The sequence below is a fragment of the Scardinius erythrophthalmus genome (assembly GCF_964197995.2).
Source record: "Scardinius erythrophthalmus genome assembly, chromosome: 2".
NCBI lineage: Eukaryota > Metazoa > Chordata > Actinopteri > Cypriniformes > Leuciscidae > Scardinius > Scardinius erythrophthalmus.
In genome coordinates this window covers 59634680-59654732 of record NC_138222.1, presented here as the reverse complement: position 1 = coordinate 59654732, position 20053 = coordinate 59634680, and the positions used below count along the sequence as shown (strand labels likewise).

The following is a 20053-nucleotide window of genomic DNA, read 5'->3' as shown; positions in this document are numbered from 1 at the left end:
TGACATCTATTTTCAGCAGACGTGAGGCCTGGGCAATTTGTCTCCGCACTCATCTCCCCACACGAGGGAACGACACCAACAATTATGTGGAGAGTGCAATGAGGGTTCTGAAGGACCAGGTCCTCTATAGGCTGAAGGCCTACAACATAACACAGCTGATGGATTTCATAACCACCAGGCTAGAGGCCTACTATTGCCGGAGGCTCATCGACGCAGCAAATAATAGAATAAAGTTGAAGTCGAAAGGGGACACAAGAAGAACCAATGTATGCAATTGTTACATGGTCTATTATTGCCATTTAATTCTCATATGCTGTATGCTATGATTTTTAAAAAAAATGTATGTTATGTCCCCTTTGATGTGAAACTGTAGGAGGATGAGGTGAACTTCATGGTTGATACCCAACAGCTGCAGGACAAAGACCGGAAACTCACACCAGCTGCCAGGAAGACATTTTATGAAATTGCCACAGGTATAGTATCCTGGTCCATAACTTTGCCTGTGTTGTGGCAAATTTTGTTGTCCCTTGTTCTATGGTGAGGCACATCTCTAAGACAGGGCTATGGGTCAGTTTACACCAGATTTGCCCTTCATCAAATGCTTTATGAGTTTAGATACAGTATAGCAAGTAGGGGTGTAACAATATACCGTGTCACAATATATCGCAATACAAAAATGCAACAATATGTATCATGGATAGTGACAATATGTATCGTGGATAGTTCACCCAAAATAAAATTTACCCTGTGAGAAAAAATTGAAGTTTTCAGAGTCAGTACTACATTAAACTACAATATATTATGTTGAATATAATGTATAATAATGGGGGAATATTAGTGGGTCCTGATAATGCTTATGTTATAAGTCTTATGTTACCAGTAAAAAGTGGCCTACATTATTTTAGATATATCTAGCCAGTGACAGAGTGCAAGCATATTAGTCTAAAATAATTCTGTATTTTCAGGTTCAGAATCATGAATATATTTATTCTGGTGTCACCATTGTCCAAGCCTATTCATTTACACCCACAATGTCAAATATCAAATTTAGCATTTAATCAACAGTACATTTTTTCTTAACCTTTTATTATATGTCTTGGAGTATCGCAATAATATCGTATTGTGAGTTCAGTATCGTGATATGTATCGAAACGTGAAATTAGGGTATCGTTACACCCCTAATAGCAAGTAATAACCTCTTCCTCTGCCCTACAAAGGAAAGAACAACATACCAGGCCAGTGGTACATGGGAATGACTGAAGATCTAAATGCAGACCAGTCTGTCACAGGTAAATAACTTGGAATGAATATGCGGTTCATTTGACAATCAGCCATAGTTTCATAAAAAAATAATAATAATTCTTTTAAATTTTAAATTTACATTTTTATTTAGATCCCCTTTGTGCAGCTGCAGCGGAGAGCCCAGAAAGCCCAGCCCGAGGAGTGGACGAGGCTGGCGGTAGTGATGACTGCTCAGCTGGTGAGGGCTCATCCGAACAATCCAACAGGCAGAGGTGGGCAGAAATCAAATTAAAAGTGTTTTTAATGTTATGTGGTTTTTCACCTAAACAGAACAGCAGAGAAATAATAAAAATAAGTGGGAGAGAGATGGATGGGCTAGGCTTGCTCTGATAGTGACTTTCAGGTCATCTTTATTGTTGGGTGAGCTGTAACACATCTCCCTCACCTCACGACATTATCGTATAGATGTAGTTCAGGTCAGGTGAGTTTACTGGCTAGTGTTGGCAAGAGAGAGAGACGGGGGGATGTGGGTGTTGTTTGCATTCCCTGTTTGGGGGCATAAAAGGTATGCGTTAATGTGTGTGTGTGTGTGTGTGTGTGTTTGTTTGCAGTGACAGAAATTATGTCTGTTTGAGGGGCAGTGGTGACTCTCACACACTCACTCGTACACTCTCTCACACTCACTTACACACACACACACACACACACACACACACACACACACACACACACACACACACACACACACCAGAAGTTACTACCTTAAAGGAGAAGTTCACTTTTAAAAAAACTTTTGCTGATAATTGACTCACCCCCATGTCATCCAAGATGTCCATGTCTTTCTTTCTTCAGTCGAAAAGAAATTTAGATTTTTGATGAAAACATTACAGGATTTCCCCCCATATTATAGAGTCCAATGGGACCCAAACGGTTCAAGGTCCAAATGACAGTTTCAGTGCAGCTTCAAAGGGCTTTAAACGATACCAGACGATGAATAAGGGTCTTATCTAGCGAAACGATCGGTCATTTCAAAAATAAATAAAAAAGTTTAAGTTTTATAAGCACAAATGTTCGCCTTGCTCTGTTCTGTGATGCGCGTTCGTGACGTCACGTAATACGCAATTACGTTGAAAAGGTCACGCTTGACGTGTTTACAAATGTGGACCATATACACATTTTCAAATGTATTTGTGTCAGTTTATCGTTTAAAATGCCCATTTCGTGTGCGTATCCTGGGTGTTTTAATATTAAAAAGCCAAAAAGAACATTTTCTTCAGGACAGAAATTTTTCAAGCGTGACCTTTTCAACGTAATTGCGTATTACGTGACGACAAGGTCGTTTGGACCTTGAACCGTTTGGGTCCCATTGGACTCCATAATATGGGGGGAAATCCTGGAATGTTTTCCTCAAAAACCTTAAATTCTTTTCGACTTAAGAAAGAAAGACATGGACATCTTGGATGACATGGGGGTGAGTAAATTATCAGCAAAAGTTTTTAAAAAGTGAACTTCTCCTTTAAAGGATTAGTTCATCCTCAAAAAAATTTTGCTGATAATTGACTCATCCAAGATATCCATGTCTTTCTTTCTTCAATTGAAAAGAAATTAAGGTTTTTGAGGAAAACATTCCAGGATTTATAATGGTCTTCATTGGCAACCAGCTTTACAAATGTTCAAAGAAGGTTCAAATGTCTGTCTTAGTGCAGCTTCAAATGCTCGACACAATCCCAGTCAAGAAATAAGGGTCTTATCCAGTGAAACGATCACTTATTGTCATTTAAAAAAATTAATTAAATACTTTTTAACCACAAATGCCCGTCTTGTACCATCTCTGAGATGTGCCACGCATTGCGTCATCACGTTGGAAAGGTCACGAGTCAAGTCATCAAGTTATTTGTCTGTGTACTCTGGATCAAAAAAGTAGGAAAGGGTGAAAAACTCCATCTCATTTTCTCCTCCAACTTCAAAATTGTAACCTTTCCAACGTGATGACGCAATACGTGGCACATCTCAGAGATGGTACAAGACGGGCATTTGTGGGTAAAAAGTATTTAATTAATTTTTTTTAATGACAATAAGTGATCGTTTCACTGGATAAGACCCTTATTTCTTGACCGGGATCGTGTAGAGACTTTGAAGCTGTATTGTGACCGACATTTGAACCTTCTTTGAACATTTGAATAGCTGGTTGCAATTGAAGTCCATTCTGTGTAGAAAAATCCTGGAATGTTTTCCTCAAAAGCCTTAATTTCTTTTCGACTGAAGAAAGACAGACATTGGGGTGAGTAAATTATCAGCAAAACATTTTTTGTAGGTGAACTAATCCTTTAAGAAGTTACTACACATACACACACACACACACACACAGACAGACACACACACACACACACACACACACACACACACACACACACACACACACACACACACACACACCAGAAGTTACTACCATTTACACACACACACCATCACAAAAAATGTACTTGTTACTAGTAACCATTAACCAATACTTGTTGATGTATGTTGTTGTGCCCATTGTCAGCAGGCTGGAAATTCGAGTCAGGGGGATGATGGAGGGCCTTGTTCAAAAATTACAGGCTGAGCCTGACTTGTACAAGGCTCCCATGGAGAAGATGCTGGCATCTTATGACAGACTGACTACCGACAGCCAGCTAATCTCTGCACTGGCCACATTTGGCCGGCAAAGTGCATCTGCCGGATCAGGTGCTTGGAAGATGGCAAGAAGGGGCATGCAAACGAGCACGAAGATTGGAGTGCAGCCGACAGCAGTGGCTCGTCGGAAAACGCCACTTGGAGGCAGACGTGCCCTCATTACTGGGCGACCAACAAAAAGCTCAAGACGAGAGCACAGCTACGGAAGGGCAAGGGGCAATTCACTTCCGAAAAGGCAGGCACCACATAGACTATCGCAGTGTGTCACTGACTGTGTTGCACTTGCCAAAAAACATAGTAAATAGAAAAGTTATTTTTTTTTCTTTTCTTTTTTTTTTCTTGTTTAAATTTGACAAACTTGACAAACAGAGCACTTGCAGTTACTGTTAGTTCACAATGTCACACACAAAGTCAAATTCAATAAGCTAAGCTAACTTAGTACATTTGAGGACACCGATTGCCTTAATTCTTTTAATTTTAAAAAACAATAGTTATGAGTACTCTGCAATGATTTTAGTTGTGTTTACTAAAAGTAGATATACATTGCAGTCAAGAAATTAAGTGATTAATTAAGTGATGATTGAGCATTAGTGATTAACACCTGCTGTTAACGAGCAGAATCAATGAAGGAAAGAGAAACAAAAGAACTACAACTGAAGAAAATATGAGCATGTGGTTGTGTTTAGATGATAAAACTCATCATTTAGTGACTTCATTCTCTGATCTTTTCCAGAGCCTAATCTCTGATTAGACAGGTAATGTATTACTTGTATTCAGAGGTGGGTAATCCAGGGGCCAGTGAGTAGAAGTCCCGCCATATGTTCATTCCACCCATGAACTCAGTCAGCTGATTTCACTAATTAGTTCTCTCTCCTGTCTGAATTAGCAAATCCAGGTGATTGGAACACAATACTGAGGAGGACTTTTACTTTCTGAACCTGGACTTTACACCTCTGCATAGCAATGCCACATGTCAGCCAAGAGCAAAGAAACAAACCAGAACTGGACCTTATCGAAGCCACACAAAAAAAGTCATTTCAGCCACAGCCTCAGATGAAATCAACTGAAGAGTAAAGAAGACATTAAATCTGTGAAGATCTCGGCAGAGGAGGATTAAACAACTCCACAAACAGCATAACCAGCTTCACTTATTACTAACCAGGGGTGCGTTTCCCAAAAGCATCGTTAGCCAACTATGGTCGCAAGTTTCCTCGTTACCAATAGAGTTCAATGGACATTGCGATGAACTTGCGACCATAGTTGGCTAACGATGCTTTCAGGAAACACACCCCAGACACACCCTTTATTTCTGTCAGATGTCTACAAAAGTTTAATTGAGAATTAACAGAGGATTAACTCTAATGTATTTCATACAAGTCACCATAACAGTGATTAGTATTTCCATTAGTTAGGCTCTTAACTCTAACTAAATATATAATGTCTTTTTTAGTTGCTATGCCAGTGTGTTTGTCAAACACATTTGCAGCAGCAAAGAAAGCTAAAGTGAAATGAGATTAGGTGATGGTTTCCTGTTGATGGTTTTATAATTGTCATGAAATAGACTGATTCACTGAGGTTTTTTAATCTAACAAGTATGTTGTTCCACTAATATATTCACATCACAAACCCTGTGTTACTGCAGCATGCATTGTAGCAAGGTACTTTTGATTATCATATTGTTCATATGCTGATTGTTGCTGTCTGTGTGTGTCATCATAAACTGACCTTTTCGTACTCAAGTCTTAATTTATTGTTATAATATTGCTAAGATCCCATGCCGCAGTAACACAGGGTTTGTGATGTGAATATATTAAAATGGTGACTTATATGAAATACATTAGAGTTAATCCTCTGTTAATTCTCAATAAAACTTTTGTAGACATCTGACAGAAATAAAGTCAGTCTGGTTAGTAATAAGTGAAGCTGGTTATGCTGTTTGTGGAGTTGTTTAATCCTCCTCTGCCGAGATCTTCACAGATTTAATGTCTTCTTTTCTCTTCAGTGGAGTTCATCTGAAGCTGTGGCTGAAATGACTTTTTTTGTGTGGCTTCGATAAGGTCCAGTTCTGGTTTGTTTCTTTGCTCTTGGCTGACATGTGGCATTGCTATGCAGAGGTGTAAAGTCCAGGTTCAGAAAGTAAAAGTCCTCCTCAGTATTTTGTTCCAATCACCTGGATTTGCTAATTCAGCAGGAGAGAGAACTAATTAGTGAAATCAGCTGACTGAGTTCATGGGTGGAATGAACATAAGGCAGGACTTCTACTCACTGGCCCCTGGATTTCCCATCTCTGATTGTATTATTCATTATAATAGAACTGATTCTGCTGTAAGGCCCATTGTTGTGACAATCAGATTTTAATAACCTCTCCGGTATTATGCTGACTCACACAGACATCAAGAATCAGCATATGAATCTCAACAATGGTGACCATTAACAAATTATTCATACTGCAATGCATGCTGGGAGCCACGGATAAGGTTTGTATTATGCTAGTACCCAGCATGCATTGCAGCATGAATCATTTTTAATGGTCACCATTGTTGAGATCCATATGCTGATTCTTGATGTCTGTGTGAGTCTTAGTAATGCAATTCCTTTTCTGTGAAACTTTTTTGTGCACAACTATTTGTAAAATTCTTCATATTATCTGATGGTCACAACATGGCTAGCTCTTATGCTGTAGAATCACAGTTTTGAGTAAAACTAATATGTTGCCCTTTTAATCAGAGATCAGACTTTGAATAAAATCAGTGAATCAAGTCACTAAATGATGATTGTCATCATCAGTCCTTCACCATCAACACCCGATCAGACTTTTCCTTGCCTTTTGTGCAATAACAAATATGTTCTATAAACACTCAATTATAGCAGCCAAAGAAAATCTTAAGTGCAGAAGATAAGGGTCAAGAGCCCAACTAAAGCACTGCAACTAAAACACTGATCTCCATCATGGTGACCTTAAATGAAACTCAAATCATCAACTTCTAAACCTTTGTTAATTCTAATAAGAACTTCTGTAGACGAATGGCAGTAATAAAGTCAAAGTGGTTATTAATACGTTAAGCTGGTAATGCTGTTCATGGAGTTGTTTAATCCTCCTCTGCTGAGATCTTGAGATATTCAGTGTCTTCTTTTATCTCCAGTTGATTGTGCTGTGGCTGGAAGTCAGTTGTAGTTCTTGTGTTTCTCTTTCCTTCAGTGATTCTGCTTGTTAACAGCAGGTGCTCATTACTAATGATCAATCATGACTTAATTAATCACTTAATTATACAATTATCATTCTGTGATCTAGAAATGTTCTATAATTCATTCAGTTTGAGTTCTGTTTCAGTCATTCAAGTTTCGGTAATATTTGAGTGCTGTTAAACTCAGTTTTATTTAGTACATATTACTTTTAGGTTTAAAGTGTATATATAGAAAATGTAATTTTCATATTTGTACATAGTGCACTGACTGAAGTAGGCCCTAATTGCATGGGATATCTGAATAAATGTTTTAAAGTTTGTTTAATGTTTGTTGTCTCCCATTTCATCCGCCCCAATGACAGTCTTCCAGCCTGAGAAATAAACTACTTGGTGATGACTCAATTCAATGAAAAACATTTTCTCATTTCTCAAACTCAAGAATGAAATAACTTCAGATAGACTAAATAAATATATCAGTCTACTACTACAGGGACCACAGAATAATCAAGCTGACCATTTTGAACTTTCTATTTTGCATTGGCTCATGAAGGCCAAAAGACTTTGGCAAAGTCCCCACTGTTACAGTTTTTCTCAATTGCTAAAACACAATTTCTGAAACCTTGCTCCTTTTTCTGAAAACATTAAACACTGAACCTCATCTTCAAGCACTATTTACAAAACCTCTGACTCCTCTTGCAAAATGAAACTTTTGCCTCAAAACAGTTTTACCTGTGTTCAAAATCAAACGCTGCTCTCAAATCATAAACAAAGTGGTCAAAATGATATACACTATCAAGCAGTCAGTAAACAATACACCAAAAATAGAAACACATTGCTCAAAACATAGTTCTTGAAAGATGTCTATGGACTGCTATTCTGTAGCAGACTTACCCGTGACACCTTACTGTACCATCAAAAAGTTCAGGGAGAAGAACATTTTTAATCTCAAAACAAATTTCATATTTTTCTGTCATTGTCTTTTGATGAACGGAAACATGTTCTATCATTGTAGCTCAAAATTGATCTGAAACTACTACTCTGCTTTGCTCTTTGCAATTTTTTGTGTTCTTCCTCCTCCGTGTACCCCTATTTTTACAGTTTATCAGTTTTGAGAGGTTGTGTTCAATCAATGACATGCGTTCTCTATTTATATTTGATTGTTGCCTCTTGTGTTTACCAGTGTGGATGACATGTGCATTAGAGTGCAGAATGTGTTTTGAGAATGAGAATGTGTTTAAGGTAACTTTATTGACAGCAGACTGCACAATTAGCTAAATGAGTTCAGGCAACTGAGAACTTTGTTCAGCCAATGGGTTTTAGTGTTTTAGCAATTGAGAAAAACTGTAATACAATGAATCGTGTTGGTCAATAACAACACGACTCATTTATTTGCGTTCGTGATTTTCATTGCTAATCCAATTAAATTAATAACATTAATCATGTAGGTCAATCACAATCCATCTCGTCACGTCATCTATCCAAGTTGTTACAGCGATGTGATATCTCATTGTTTTGGGTTACCATGGCTTCTCAGAACATTGGAGTAGTCTTCAGAACGGCGAGCCAATCAGGGATGAGTTCTCTATGAATATTAATGAGTCTTCCGCTACCACCCTGCAAAAAAAAAATTCGCCTCCGGGCAGCTATTTCGGACTAACAAGACCAGGCTCCTATCTAAATGAATGGGCAGAGAGTCAGAACTGCACTTTCACTGGTCACAGGGACATAAAAACTGCATGTATAGAAACAGCAGTAAAATATGATAAAAATCGCTGAAAAAGTTTGATGACTTTGCCCCAAAATAAGGTTTAAAATGCCTTTTTCCCCACAGGTTATACCTTTACTACGCATGCGCAAGGGTTCACGTTCACGACACCAAACTTCATTTACGTCTCTATCCAGAATGCCGGTGTTGTGCCAAGCACTTAAACAATTATACGTATTTAAATGTCTGAAACCTAAAATAAACATTATGTGGTTAAAACACCGAACAGTTGTGATATATCCTATGACAAGCGCTGAGCGCGTCCGTCTTTGGCTCAGCGCGAAAGCACAGGTTGAATATGGCAGTTATGTCACGTCACTGTACATTCGCTCCTTAGTGGTCAGCTGCTGACTGTTAAAAGCAGATGATTGGCTCTCCAGCGGGAGGGGCGGGACATGTGCATACAACCGCCATCTTTGCCGTTACGGGTTTTCCTTATATAGTTGTATTGAGGATTGAGGAAGTGGCATGTCTCATATAAATTGTCTCTGGATATAGGCACCAAAGTCTCCCATGGACCTGAAGTGGGACACATTTCTACTAAAAGCTCTATAGCAGAGGTTTTACTTCATGCGACATCTGAGGAAGTTTAACTGTCATTGAGTCTGTCCTATGCCCCTCAGGTCCTGTCTGGTATGGTTCAGCTACCAAACTCGGCAAACAATCAGGACGGCTGACAGGATCATTGGTTCACCATTCAGAACTTGTATACTTCCAGAATGAGGAAACGGAGAGGCAGCATCATCACTGACCAGTCTCTTTTTAACCTCTCCAGGTTGTAAACCAGGTCTGGAATTACGTATTTATGATCGTTCTTTAATATTTAAAAGTTCTGGTGGAACATTAACAGTAATCAGACGTGAGTTGTGCATTCAGATGAGACACCAGGTCTCTAAGTCATGGGATGGTGTCAAATACACTTGACGCATGAAAAGCAGGTATATATACGTTCAAGTGTCCATTAGGGGTGAAGAGACACAGCTGGTGTTGCTAGTGTAAAATGACAAACTGAAACTCTTCAATTCAGATAGGAACATCCTGAATTTAGTAAGCATTTTTATTTTCTGCTTTTATTGTTATTTTTATTTCTTCTGCATGATATTTTTATTTGTTATGCATCTGGTGTGATTATCTTGATTGTTCTTTTTTTTCTTTTTTTTTTTTTCATTTAAAGCTCTTTGAATTAACAATGTGTATGAAATGTGTGATATAACTAAAATTGCCTTAATTTCAGAACCCTTTGTTTATCATGCTCATTTCAAATGGAATATTTTTAATAAGACAAAACCAATCAAGCAGTGACAATTTTCGAAACATTTGTGAGCAGCTGCCTACATCTGTTGTCACTTTTCTGTTATTAATCAGTTAAAGCAAATTATGATCATCTATGAACAGTTTGAAAAGAATCAATTTATCTATTTTTTTTTTTTTAATAAATGCCAATCTATGATAATCCTGTGCCATTGTATTCTATACAGCAAGGTGCTTTAGATTTGTGCAAAAATCTTATGTTTACATTTATCACAAAATACATAACTTAATGTTCTAAACTAACTACAAGAGGTTTCATTGAGTCTATTATAAAATTTTTCCATTTATGAAAAACTAATTTCAGCTCAACTGAACTGGATTGAGTTTTCAGCAAAAAAAAAACAAACAAAAAAAACAAGCCTCGTTTGTTCTTAGGACTATTGTACCAGAAAGAGTGCAAATAAACTGAAACTCTTTAAAAGGGAATATGGGTGGCTCTTAAAAGAGCCTTTGTGTTGTGTGTTGAGCGGACTCCTCTACTTGGAGCTGGTGTATTTGGTCACAGCCTTTGTGCCCTCAGACACGGCGTGTTTGGCCAGCTCTCCGGGCAGCAGCAGACGCACGGCGGTCTGGATCTCTCGAGATGTGATGGTGGAGCGCTTGTTGTAGTGAGCGAGACGAGACGCTTCACCGGCGATGCGCTCGAAGATGTCGTTGACGAAAGAGTTCATGATTCCCATCGCCTTGGAGGAGATCCCGGTGTCGGGATGAACCTGCTTCAGAACTTTGTACACGTAGATCGCGTAGCTCTCCTTCCTGGACTTTCTGCGCTTCTTTCCGCCCTTGCCGGCGGTTTTAGTGACGGCCTTCTTCGAGCCCTTCTTGGGTGCGGACTTCGCTGGTTCAGGCATGATGCTTCAGTCAGAAAAACTTAAAGCACAATAAAACTTTGTTGCTACAGGCGGGGTTTTATGCACTGCTCTATGCTAATTTCCGAAGGGAAGTACGGCCTTCTCTGATTGCTAGTTTTCCTGGACCAACCCATAGAATGATTTCATTGGCTACATTAAAAGTTCCTTGACTTGTAAGACACCCAATCACAGGCTTTAAATGTTAATCCCGCCCATCGCCTCATGTCCTACTCAGAGCCATAGAGAGAAAATGCGGGAAAATGAAACAAAGAAACATGATAGAATGGGGGATGGTAGTAGGACCAGAGCCATATATCTCTCTATATGGCTCTGGTCCTACTACCATCCCCCATTCTATCATGTTTCTTTGTTTCATTTTCCCGCATTTTTCGTAATGCAATGCACAGCAGTATTAAATATTGAAAGTACAACATTGATCATTTCAATTTAACCAATTTGAAAGAAATAAAATACAATTCATATTACAAAATAACAGATATTAACATTTAATTGCCACATAATGACCAGTGGGGAATGTTATAACAATTTTATCACCTAATGTAAACACAAAAAATAGCTCATAATCTCGTTAAACTCCATTTAATATAGTTTCTAACCATTTGGAAACTTGTTCTTTATGTGTAAATGTGGGTAGCTCTTAAAAGAGCCGTTGGGTTTTTCTTCTTCGTGGATCTCTTAACCCCCGAACCCGTACAGAGTGCGTCCCTGTCGCTTCAGCGCGTACACAACATCCATGGCGGTGACGGTCTTTCTCTTGGCGTGTTCAGTGTAAGTCACAGCATCACGAATGACGTTCTCCAGAAACACCTTCAACACACCGCGAGTCTCTTCATAGATCAGGCCAGAAATACGCTTGACGCCGCCACGACGAGCAAGACGCCGAATAGCGGGTTTAGTGATTCCCTGGATATTATCGCGAAGAACCTTTCGGTGACGCTTAGCGCCTCCTTTCCCGAGTCCTTTACCGCCTTTTCCTCTTCCAGACATGACTGCGAATTTAATTCACAAACAGAATACAAACTATCTGGAGAACAGAGGTTTATAGTCGGCTAGCGGACCTAGTTGAAACCAAATCCATGGGTGGTTCTGTTGTCACTCACTGGTGCTCTGCAAATGACATGCAGCTCCACCTCTCTGGACGTCATATGGGTTGAGTTAGATGTAGTTCAGCTCCACCTCTGTGGAAATAATGGGTGGAGGAATTGTGGGTGGGTGTTAGAATTAGTTTGACCGTCTATCTTCAACCATTACCAAATTACATTCAGAGAGGAGCTGGATATCTCACACATCACCCAGTGAGAAGCCTCTCCTACACCAAATAAGTCCAGTTGTCCTTCAAAGGAAAGTTTTTTTTTTTTTTTTTTAAATCACTTCAAGGAACAAGCAATCACTGTGACATTACCTTAAGCATACTATTTATGGAAATATAGTTTATTTTTAATAAAGCTACTTAATGTGACCTTGAACATAACAGTGCGCAGTTGCCATTAGTTACACACAACATTAAGTGATTAATCCAGTAAAGCAGAGGGGTTTTTTTTTTTTTTTTTGCTCTTTTTTGAGACATTGAGGTGGCTCTTAAAAGAGCCTTTGGGTTTGTGTGACTGTTTCTGCTGTGAATTTAAGCGCGCTCTCCGCGAATGCGGCGGGCCAGCTGGATGTCTTTGGGCATGATGGTGACTCTCTTGGCGTGGATGGCGCACAAGTTGGTGTCCTCAAACAGACCCACCAAATAAGCCTCGCTCGCCTCCTGCAGGGCCATGACAGCCGAGCTCTGGAAGCGCAGATCAGTCTTGAAATCTTGAGCGATTTCTCTCACCAGGCGCTGGAAGGGCAGTTTGCGAATCAGCAGTTCAGTGGATTTCTGGTAACGGCGAATCTCTCTCAGCGCCACGGTACCGGGCCTGTAACGATGAGGCTTCTTAACGCCACCGGTAGCGGGTGCGCTTTTACGGGCGGCTTTAGTGGCCAGCTGCTTCCTCGGGGCTTTTCCTCCGGTGGACTTACGAGCGGTCTGCTTAGTTCTCGCCATTGTTTCTCAGGAGATCAATTATTACTGTGAACAAAACGAACAAATGAATAGTTCGTTGAAACACAGCGCGTATTTAAGCCCAGGGCTGCCATACGCTTATTGGATGGCTTTGCTTCAGAGGCATTTGATTGGTTATTGTCTGGCGTCTTTAAATGACAGTTGGCCAATGGCTGTACGCCTCCTGTTTTCAAAGAAGACACAGGAGTTTGTGGTTCCCGCCCGAATATCCTTTGTTTCTTTTTGTACATGAAAATAGAATAGGCGAAATCAAGTATAAATTTGCACAGCAAAACCCGTGATTGATTTAAAAATATTATTAAGTGTAGAGTTGCTACACTTAATATTTTTAAATCAATCACGGGTTTTGCTGTGCAAATTCATACTTGATTTCGCCTATTCTGTTTTCGCCTTGAAAATACTGTTTCGCCTTGATTTCCAACTGACTTGTGGCACTAATAGTAAAAACTGAGATAAATACATTTCCTTAACCACGTTGTGTTTCATTTCTTTGTAATGATATCAATATATCAGTTTAAATGTGTTTAGCCATGCCAATACAACTATATGCACTTTCATAATACATTCATTAAATATTTACGAAGTGTAGTGAGACCGGACAACAATAACACATTAAAAATCTCTAAGGACATGCATTATTTTCTAGTCAGACTTTAAAGAATTAAAAAAATACCTTCATTGAAAATAAACTGATTTATGAATCTCAGACACTATGCTTTGGTTTCCTTCAGAAATGTATCTCTATAAATATACAGCAATGTGTTGTATATTTATAGAAATACATTTCTTAAGGAAACCATGTATGGTTGTTGTATAGTTTCTAGCATTGTATAGTACAAGAGGAGTCAATGTATGGGCATTCTTCTGGCAGTTTTTTTTTTTGCCTTTATCAAACTAACTTTAATAGAAAATCAAATAAAAATCGGACGAATGCAATCACTCTTTCTTGGAAAAATTGGGTGGCTCTTAAAAGAGCCTTTGGTTTGAAGAGAAGCTTCGGTCAGTCTACTTGGCCTTCGCGGGCTTCTCGGTCTTCTTGGGCAGCAGCACGGCCTGAATGTTGGGCAACACACCACCCTGAGCGATGGTCACGCCACCCAGAAGCTTGTTCAGCTCCTCGTCATTGCGCACCGCCAGCTGCAGGTGTCGAGGGATGATGCGGGTCTTCTTGTTGTCCCGAGCGGCGTTTCCAGCCAACTCCAGGATCTCAGCGGTCAGATACTCGAGCACAGCGGCCAAATACACCGGAGCTCCGGCACCGACGCGCTGGGCATAGTTGCCTTTGCGGAGAAGCCTGTGAACACGGCCGACGGGGAACTGCAGTCCCGCCCTGGAAGAGCGACTCTTGGCCTTAGCGCGAGCCTTTCCCCCGGTTTTGCCTCTTCCGCTCATTTTCAAGATAAGTCGCTGCAACAGACTGTTCTGATAAAGTTAATAGAATGAATAAGATCAGTGAATTCACATACTGTATTTAAACGAGAGTGCCAGTGCCTATTGGTTTACACTGTGATAAGTTTCAAACCAATCGCTGAACTTCCCTCTAAAACCCAACCCCCTTTTTGGAACGATCACATGTATTGACTAGACACTGACAGAAGAGACTCATGTTTGATAGAAAATTAAAAAAAGGACAAAAATGGGTATTATACACTCTTTCTACCAACAGTGCTTCACCTTTCACACACTATATTCTGTGCACAGAATATAGTGTACATACAGTATTATTATCCTATTTTAATATTGGAATTGAATCACTGCCATTGTTGTGTTGTTTGTATTGTCACATTTCTCCAGCATATTATTTAGTGTATACATTCTGTACTGTTAATCAACATCATATTTGGACTGTGATCACTGTTTGAATCATCATAAGCTTTTTGGCCTTTTTAATCAATTTCTTATGAATAAAAATGGTTTACTCGAGTTTTACCTAAACTTTGTGACTTGTTTAATTGCATGAGACTAAGTGGTTAAGAATCACATCTTGGCTATTTGATTCGAGAATTAACTATCATTCAAATACATTAGTTTTGCTCTTTACTCGGAGTCAGTGGTTGGCTCTTAAAAGAGCCGTTGAGAAACAAACAGTAACGTTAGTTTTATTTCTTCTTGGGAGCTGCCTTTTTAGGCTTGGCGGCTTTAGGTTTTGCTGCTTTAGGCTTCGCCGTTTTGGGTTTGGCTGCCTTTGCCTTTTTTGGGCTCTTGGCTGCTTTCTTAGGAGTCGCCGGTTTCTTGGCCTTCTTGGGGCTCTTCGTTGCCTTTTTAGCGGCGGGTTTCTTCACCTTCTTCGGGGATTTCTTAGCGGCGGGCTTCTTCGCTGCTGCAGTTTTGGGCTTCTTAGCGGCAGCGGGTTTCTTGGCTGCGGGCTTCTTGGCTTTAGGAGCCGCTTTCTTGGCGGGCTTCTTCTTGGTCTCGGCTTGCTGCTTGTTGAGTTTGAAGGAGCCAGAGGCACCGGTCCCTTTGACCTGAACGAGGGTGCCTTTAGTCACCAAGCTCTTGATGGCGATCTTGACGCGGGAGTTATTCTTCTCCACATCGTATCCACCGGCAGCGAGCGCTTTCTTCAGGGCGGCGAGGGACACACCGCTCCTCTCCTTGGATGCGGACACAGCCTTGACAATGAGCTCGCCGACGCCTGGACCTGCTTTCTTGGCTTTCACAGCGGACTTCTTCTTGGGTGCTTTGGCCGGGGTGGCAGCAGCGGGGGCTGGGGCGGTTTCTGCCATTTCTCTCTCTCTTTCTCTCTGGTCTGAACTGTATTACAAACTCTGGTTTCAGTAATGTTTTGAATAGCGCACGAGCGGCGCTGCGATCTTAAACAACACATGAGAACCTCGTAGACTCAACTCTGACCCGCTCGGTGTCTGCTGCTCGCTGACGCTTGTGTTTTTTCTCTTACATTTGGAGCAAACCTGGAGCTGTTAAATAGTTTGATTCAGTCAAAACTAAGTAAACACCAAGCAGAGGTTCTGGGCTTTCATTAGAGACTAAATAACGCGAAGAGGAAACGTTACTTTTTCCTTCGTCAGACCAAATCCAAGGCGAGCATCAGCCGCGGGGGAAAGCAGCGTGCAAATCTGATGGATAGTTTTAATGAAAAATGTGATAAAAGCCTGAACGCGTTATTTGTGTGCTCAGCTAACCGTTTGAAAGATACTTTAATGAAATCAGCATCAGTGATGGGCGTTAGGAAGCTCTCGTACAGCTGTTGTTTTGGGCAGCTTGAAGCACACGAACATCATCCGGAGTCTCGAGTCTGTCTGTGACTCGTGTCTGGCCCTCATCTTCGGTCAGCAGATCTATATTTTATCTAATTAAACACGTTAAATACATCGTTGATGTAGGCCAACATCATATCACGACATAAACATTTAATTGTAATAAAGTATGTTTGTCTCCTGATTCGCCATTCATCTCCTATATGGAATAATGTGAATAGAAATGATGGAAATTGTTGCTCATTTAAAGCAAGGGACAACACAGGTCATAATTTCCTTTTAACCACTATACATGCTAATTCACCACATAGTCATGTATGTACAATGGGCCATTATGTTTGAAATATTTACTAAGACAGATTGTTTTTCGTTTTTAAATGATGGTGTGAACTGAATGATGAGGATAATTAATTAGTGTTGAGTTTACAGGTCTCTAGACTTGTCTTGTCCGGTTTGTTATAGTTTCAGCCAAATCACTGCATCTGGGTCTCCACTCGGATTTGCTCAGAGTCAGACTATAACAGAACACATTTAATGATGTTAAAACAATTTAAACATTTTGTTTTGCTGCAGGTCTCAGTTTTGTTGAAGTTTATTCAACCTCTTATGCCTAAATTCAGGGGCTTTTCCAATTTGAAAACATCAGGGACTGAGGCCAAATATGTAACGTTAATCTAGATCATTAAATGCTGTAAAAAAAAAAACAAAAAAAACTGTTTTCACTTTGTTTAATTGTGCCAGTGTGTCATTTGCATTGATTTGTAAAAGGGTTGATTCTTCTACAGAACACAATATATTATACAATAAATAAGTAAGCAGATTAGTGACCACTGACTTTCATTGTATGGACACAATTATTTCCTTTAATGTTCCACAGAAGAAGAAAAAAAGCCATTGAGGTTTGGAACAACATTAGGGTGAGTAAATGATGACAGAAATCTTGGGTGAAACCCTGACACACAAATACTTTGACACACAAATAAGCCTTTAAATGATAAACCTGCTGTACACAATCTACTAGATGCCTTCTGTCGTCTCATTGATCGTTTAGACAGACTATCAAGTCAAATTTGTGATTTTATATTATTCAAACATTTTGAAAATAAGAAATCTGAATGACAGATCATCTGCTGAGCAAAGACACGAGTCACAAACAGACTCAGATAATATATGTGAGTAATGCAATGTAAGTGAGCAGTGTAATATAAGTTAGCAGTGTAATATAGGTAAGCAACGTAATATAAGTGAGTAATGTAATGTAAGTGAGCAGTGTAATTTAAGTAAGCAGTGTAATATAAGTGAGCAGTGTAATGTAAGTGAGCAGTGTAATATAAGTGAGCAGTATAATATAAGTGAGTAATATAATGTAAGTGAACAGTGTAATTTAAGTGAGCAGTGTAATATAAGTGAGCAGTGTAATATAAGTGGGCAGTGTAATGTAAGTGAGCAGTGTAATGTAAGTGAGCAGTGTAATGTAAGTGAGCAGTGTAATATAAGTGAGCAGTGTAATGTAAGTGAGCAGTGTAATGTAAGTGAGCAGTGTAATATAAGTGAGTAATGTAATGTAAGTGAGCAGTGTAATATAAGTGAGCAGTGTAATTTAAGTGAGCAGTGTAATTTAAGTGAGCAGTGTAATATAAGTGAGCAGTGTAATATAAGTGAGCAGTGTAATGTAAGTGAGCAGTGTAATATAAGTGAGCAGTGTAATATAAGTGAGCAGTGTAATATAAGTGAGCAGTGTAATTTAAGTGAGCAGTGTAATTTAAGTGAGCAGTGTAATATAAGTGAGCAGTGTAATATAAGTGAGTAATGTAATATAAGTGAGCAGTGTAATATAAGTGAGCAGTGTAATTTAAGTGAGCAGTGTAATTTAAGTGAGCAGTGTAATATAAGTGAGCAGTGTAATATAAGTGAGCAGTGTAATGTAAGTGAGCAGTGTAATATAAGTGAGCAGTGTAATATAAGTGAGAAGTGTAATGTAAGTGAGCAGTGTAATGTAAGTGAGCAGTGTAATGTAAGTGAGCAGTGTAATTTAAGTGAGCAGTGTAATATAAGTGAGTAATGTAATGTAAGTGAGCAGTGTAATGTAAGTGAGCAGTGTAATATGAGTAATGTAATGTAAGTGAGCAGTGTAATATAAGTGAGCAGTGTAATATGAGTAATGTAATGTAAGTGAGCAGTGTAATATAAGTGAGCAGTGTAATATGAGTAATGTAATGTAAGTGAGCAGTGTAATGTAAGTGAGCAGTGTAATGTAAGTGAGCAGTGTAATGTAAGTGAGCAGTGTAATATAAGTGAGCAGTGTAATATAAGTGAGCAGTGTAATGTAAGTGAGCAGTGTAATGTAAGTGAGCAGTGTAATTTAAGTGAGCAGTGTAATATGAGTGAGTAATGTAATGTAAGTGAGCAGTGTAATATGAGTAATGTAATATAAGTGAGCAGTGTAATATGAGTAATGTAATGTAAGTGAGCAGTGTAATTTAAGTGAGAAGTGTAATATAAGTGAGCAGTGTAATGTAAGTGAGCAGTGTAATGTAAGTGAGCAGTGTAATATGAGTAATGTAATATAAGTGAGCAGTGTAATATGAGTAATGTAATATAAGTGAGCAGTGTAATAGGTAAGCAGTGTAATATAAGTGAGTAATGTAATGTAAGTGAGCAGTGTAATGTAAGTGAGTAATGTAATGTAAGTGAGCAGTGTAATATGAGTAATGTAATGTAAGTGAGCAGTGTAATAGGTAAGCAGTGTAATATAAGTGAGTAATGTAATATAAGTGAGCAGTGTAATATGAGTAATGTAATGTAAGTGAGCAGTGTAATAGGTAAGCAGTGTAATATAAGTGAGTAATGTAATGTAAGTGAGCAGTGTAATATAAGTGAGTAATGTAATGTAAGTGAGCAGTGTAATGTAAGTGAGCAGTGTAATAGGTAAGCAGTGTAATATAAGTGAGTAATGTAATGTAAGTGAGCAGTGTAATATAAGTGAGTAATGTAATGTAAGTGAGCAGTGTAATGTAAGTGAGCAGTGTAATGTAAGTGAGCAGTGTAATAGGTAAGCAGTGTAATATAAGTGAGCAGTGTAATATGAGTAATGTAATGTAAGTGAGCAGTGTAATAGGTAAGCAGTGTAATATAAGTGAGTAATGTAATGTAAGTGAGCAGTGTAATGTAAGTGAGCAGTGTAATAGGTAAGCAGTGTAATATAAGTGAGCAGTGTAATATGAGTAATGTAATGTAAGTGAGCAGTGTAATGTAAGTGAGCAGTGTAAAAGGTAAGCAGTGTAATATAAGTGAGCAGTGTAATATGAGTAATGTAATGTAAGTGAGCAGTGTAATAGGTAAGCAGTGTAATATAAGTGAGTAATGTAATATAAGTGAGTAATGTAATGTAATGTGAGTAATGTAATATAAGTGAGCAGTGTAATTTAAGTGAGTAATGTAATATAAGTGAGTATAATATACGTGAGTGTAATATAAGTGAGTAATGTGATATCACTTACTCACTTATATTACACTGCTCACTTATATTACATTACTCACTTATATTACATTTCTAGTAGTATAATATAAGTGAGTAATGTGATATAAGTGAGTAATGTGATGCAAGTGGGCAGACTAAGATAAAGTTTTATAACTGGCCTATTTGAATGAGAAATGTTCTTTCCACTGACAGAGTGATGCAATTTCAGCACATATATGTTTCTACAGATATGTTGAATATGTATTGAATGTGTGAA

At 38.9% G+C, this 20053-nt stretch overlaps 5 protein-coding genes across 5 annotated transcripts; all 5 read right to left on the bottom strand.

Annotated features, from left to right (window-relative positions):
• Positions 1-10652: 10652 nt before the first annotated feature.
• LOC308687117 (histone H2B-like) lies at positions 10653-11027 on the bottom strand (the record flags this gene model as incomplete). Its single annotated transcript, XM_081359380.1, has 1 exon — positions 10653-11027. One exon carries the CDS (start codon positions 11025-11027, stop codon positions 10653-10655), a length of 375 nt encoding a protein of 124 aa, XP_081215506.1.
• A 675-nt stretch (positions 11028-11702) lies between these two features.
• LOC308687121 (histone H4) lies at positions 11703-12035 on the bottom strand (the record flags this gene model as incomplete). The annotated part of the gene is made up of 1 exon (XM_081359384.1): positions 11703-12035. The coding sequence occupies one exon, from the start codon at positions 12033-12035 to the stop codon at positions 11724-11726; it is 312 nt and encodes a 103-aa protein (XP_081215510.1). The 3' UTR covers positions 11703-11723.
• A 634-nt stretch (positions 12036-12669) lies between these two features.
• On the bottom strand, positions 12670-13080 carry LOC308687108 (histone H3.2; the record flags this gene model as incomplete). The annotated part of the gene is made up of 1 exon (XM_081359372.1): positions 12670-13080. One exon carries the CDS (start codon positions 13078-13080, stop codon positions 12670-12672), a length of 411 nt encoding a protein of 136 aa, XP_081215498.1.
• A 1023-nt stretch (positions 13081-14103) lies between these two features.
• Positions 14104-14490, bottom strand: LOC308687112 (histone H2A-like; the record flags this gene model as incomplete). Its single annotated transcript, XM_081359376.1, has 1 exon — positions 14104-14490. One exon carries the CDS (start codon positions 14488-14490, stop codon positions 14104-14106), a length of 387 nt encoding a protein of 128 aa, XP_081215502.1.
• A 707-nt stretch (positions 14491-15197) lies between these two features.
• Positions 15198-15824, bottom strand: LOC308687106 (histone H1-like; the record flags this gene model as incomplete). Its single annotated transcript, XM_081359370.1, has 1 exon — positions 15198-15824. The coding sequence occupies one exon, from the start codon at positions 15822-15824 to the stop codon at positions 15198-15200; it is 627 nt and encodes a 208-aa protein (XP_081215496.1).
• Between the last annotated feature and the right edge of the window lie 4229 nt (positions 15825-20053).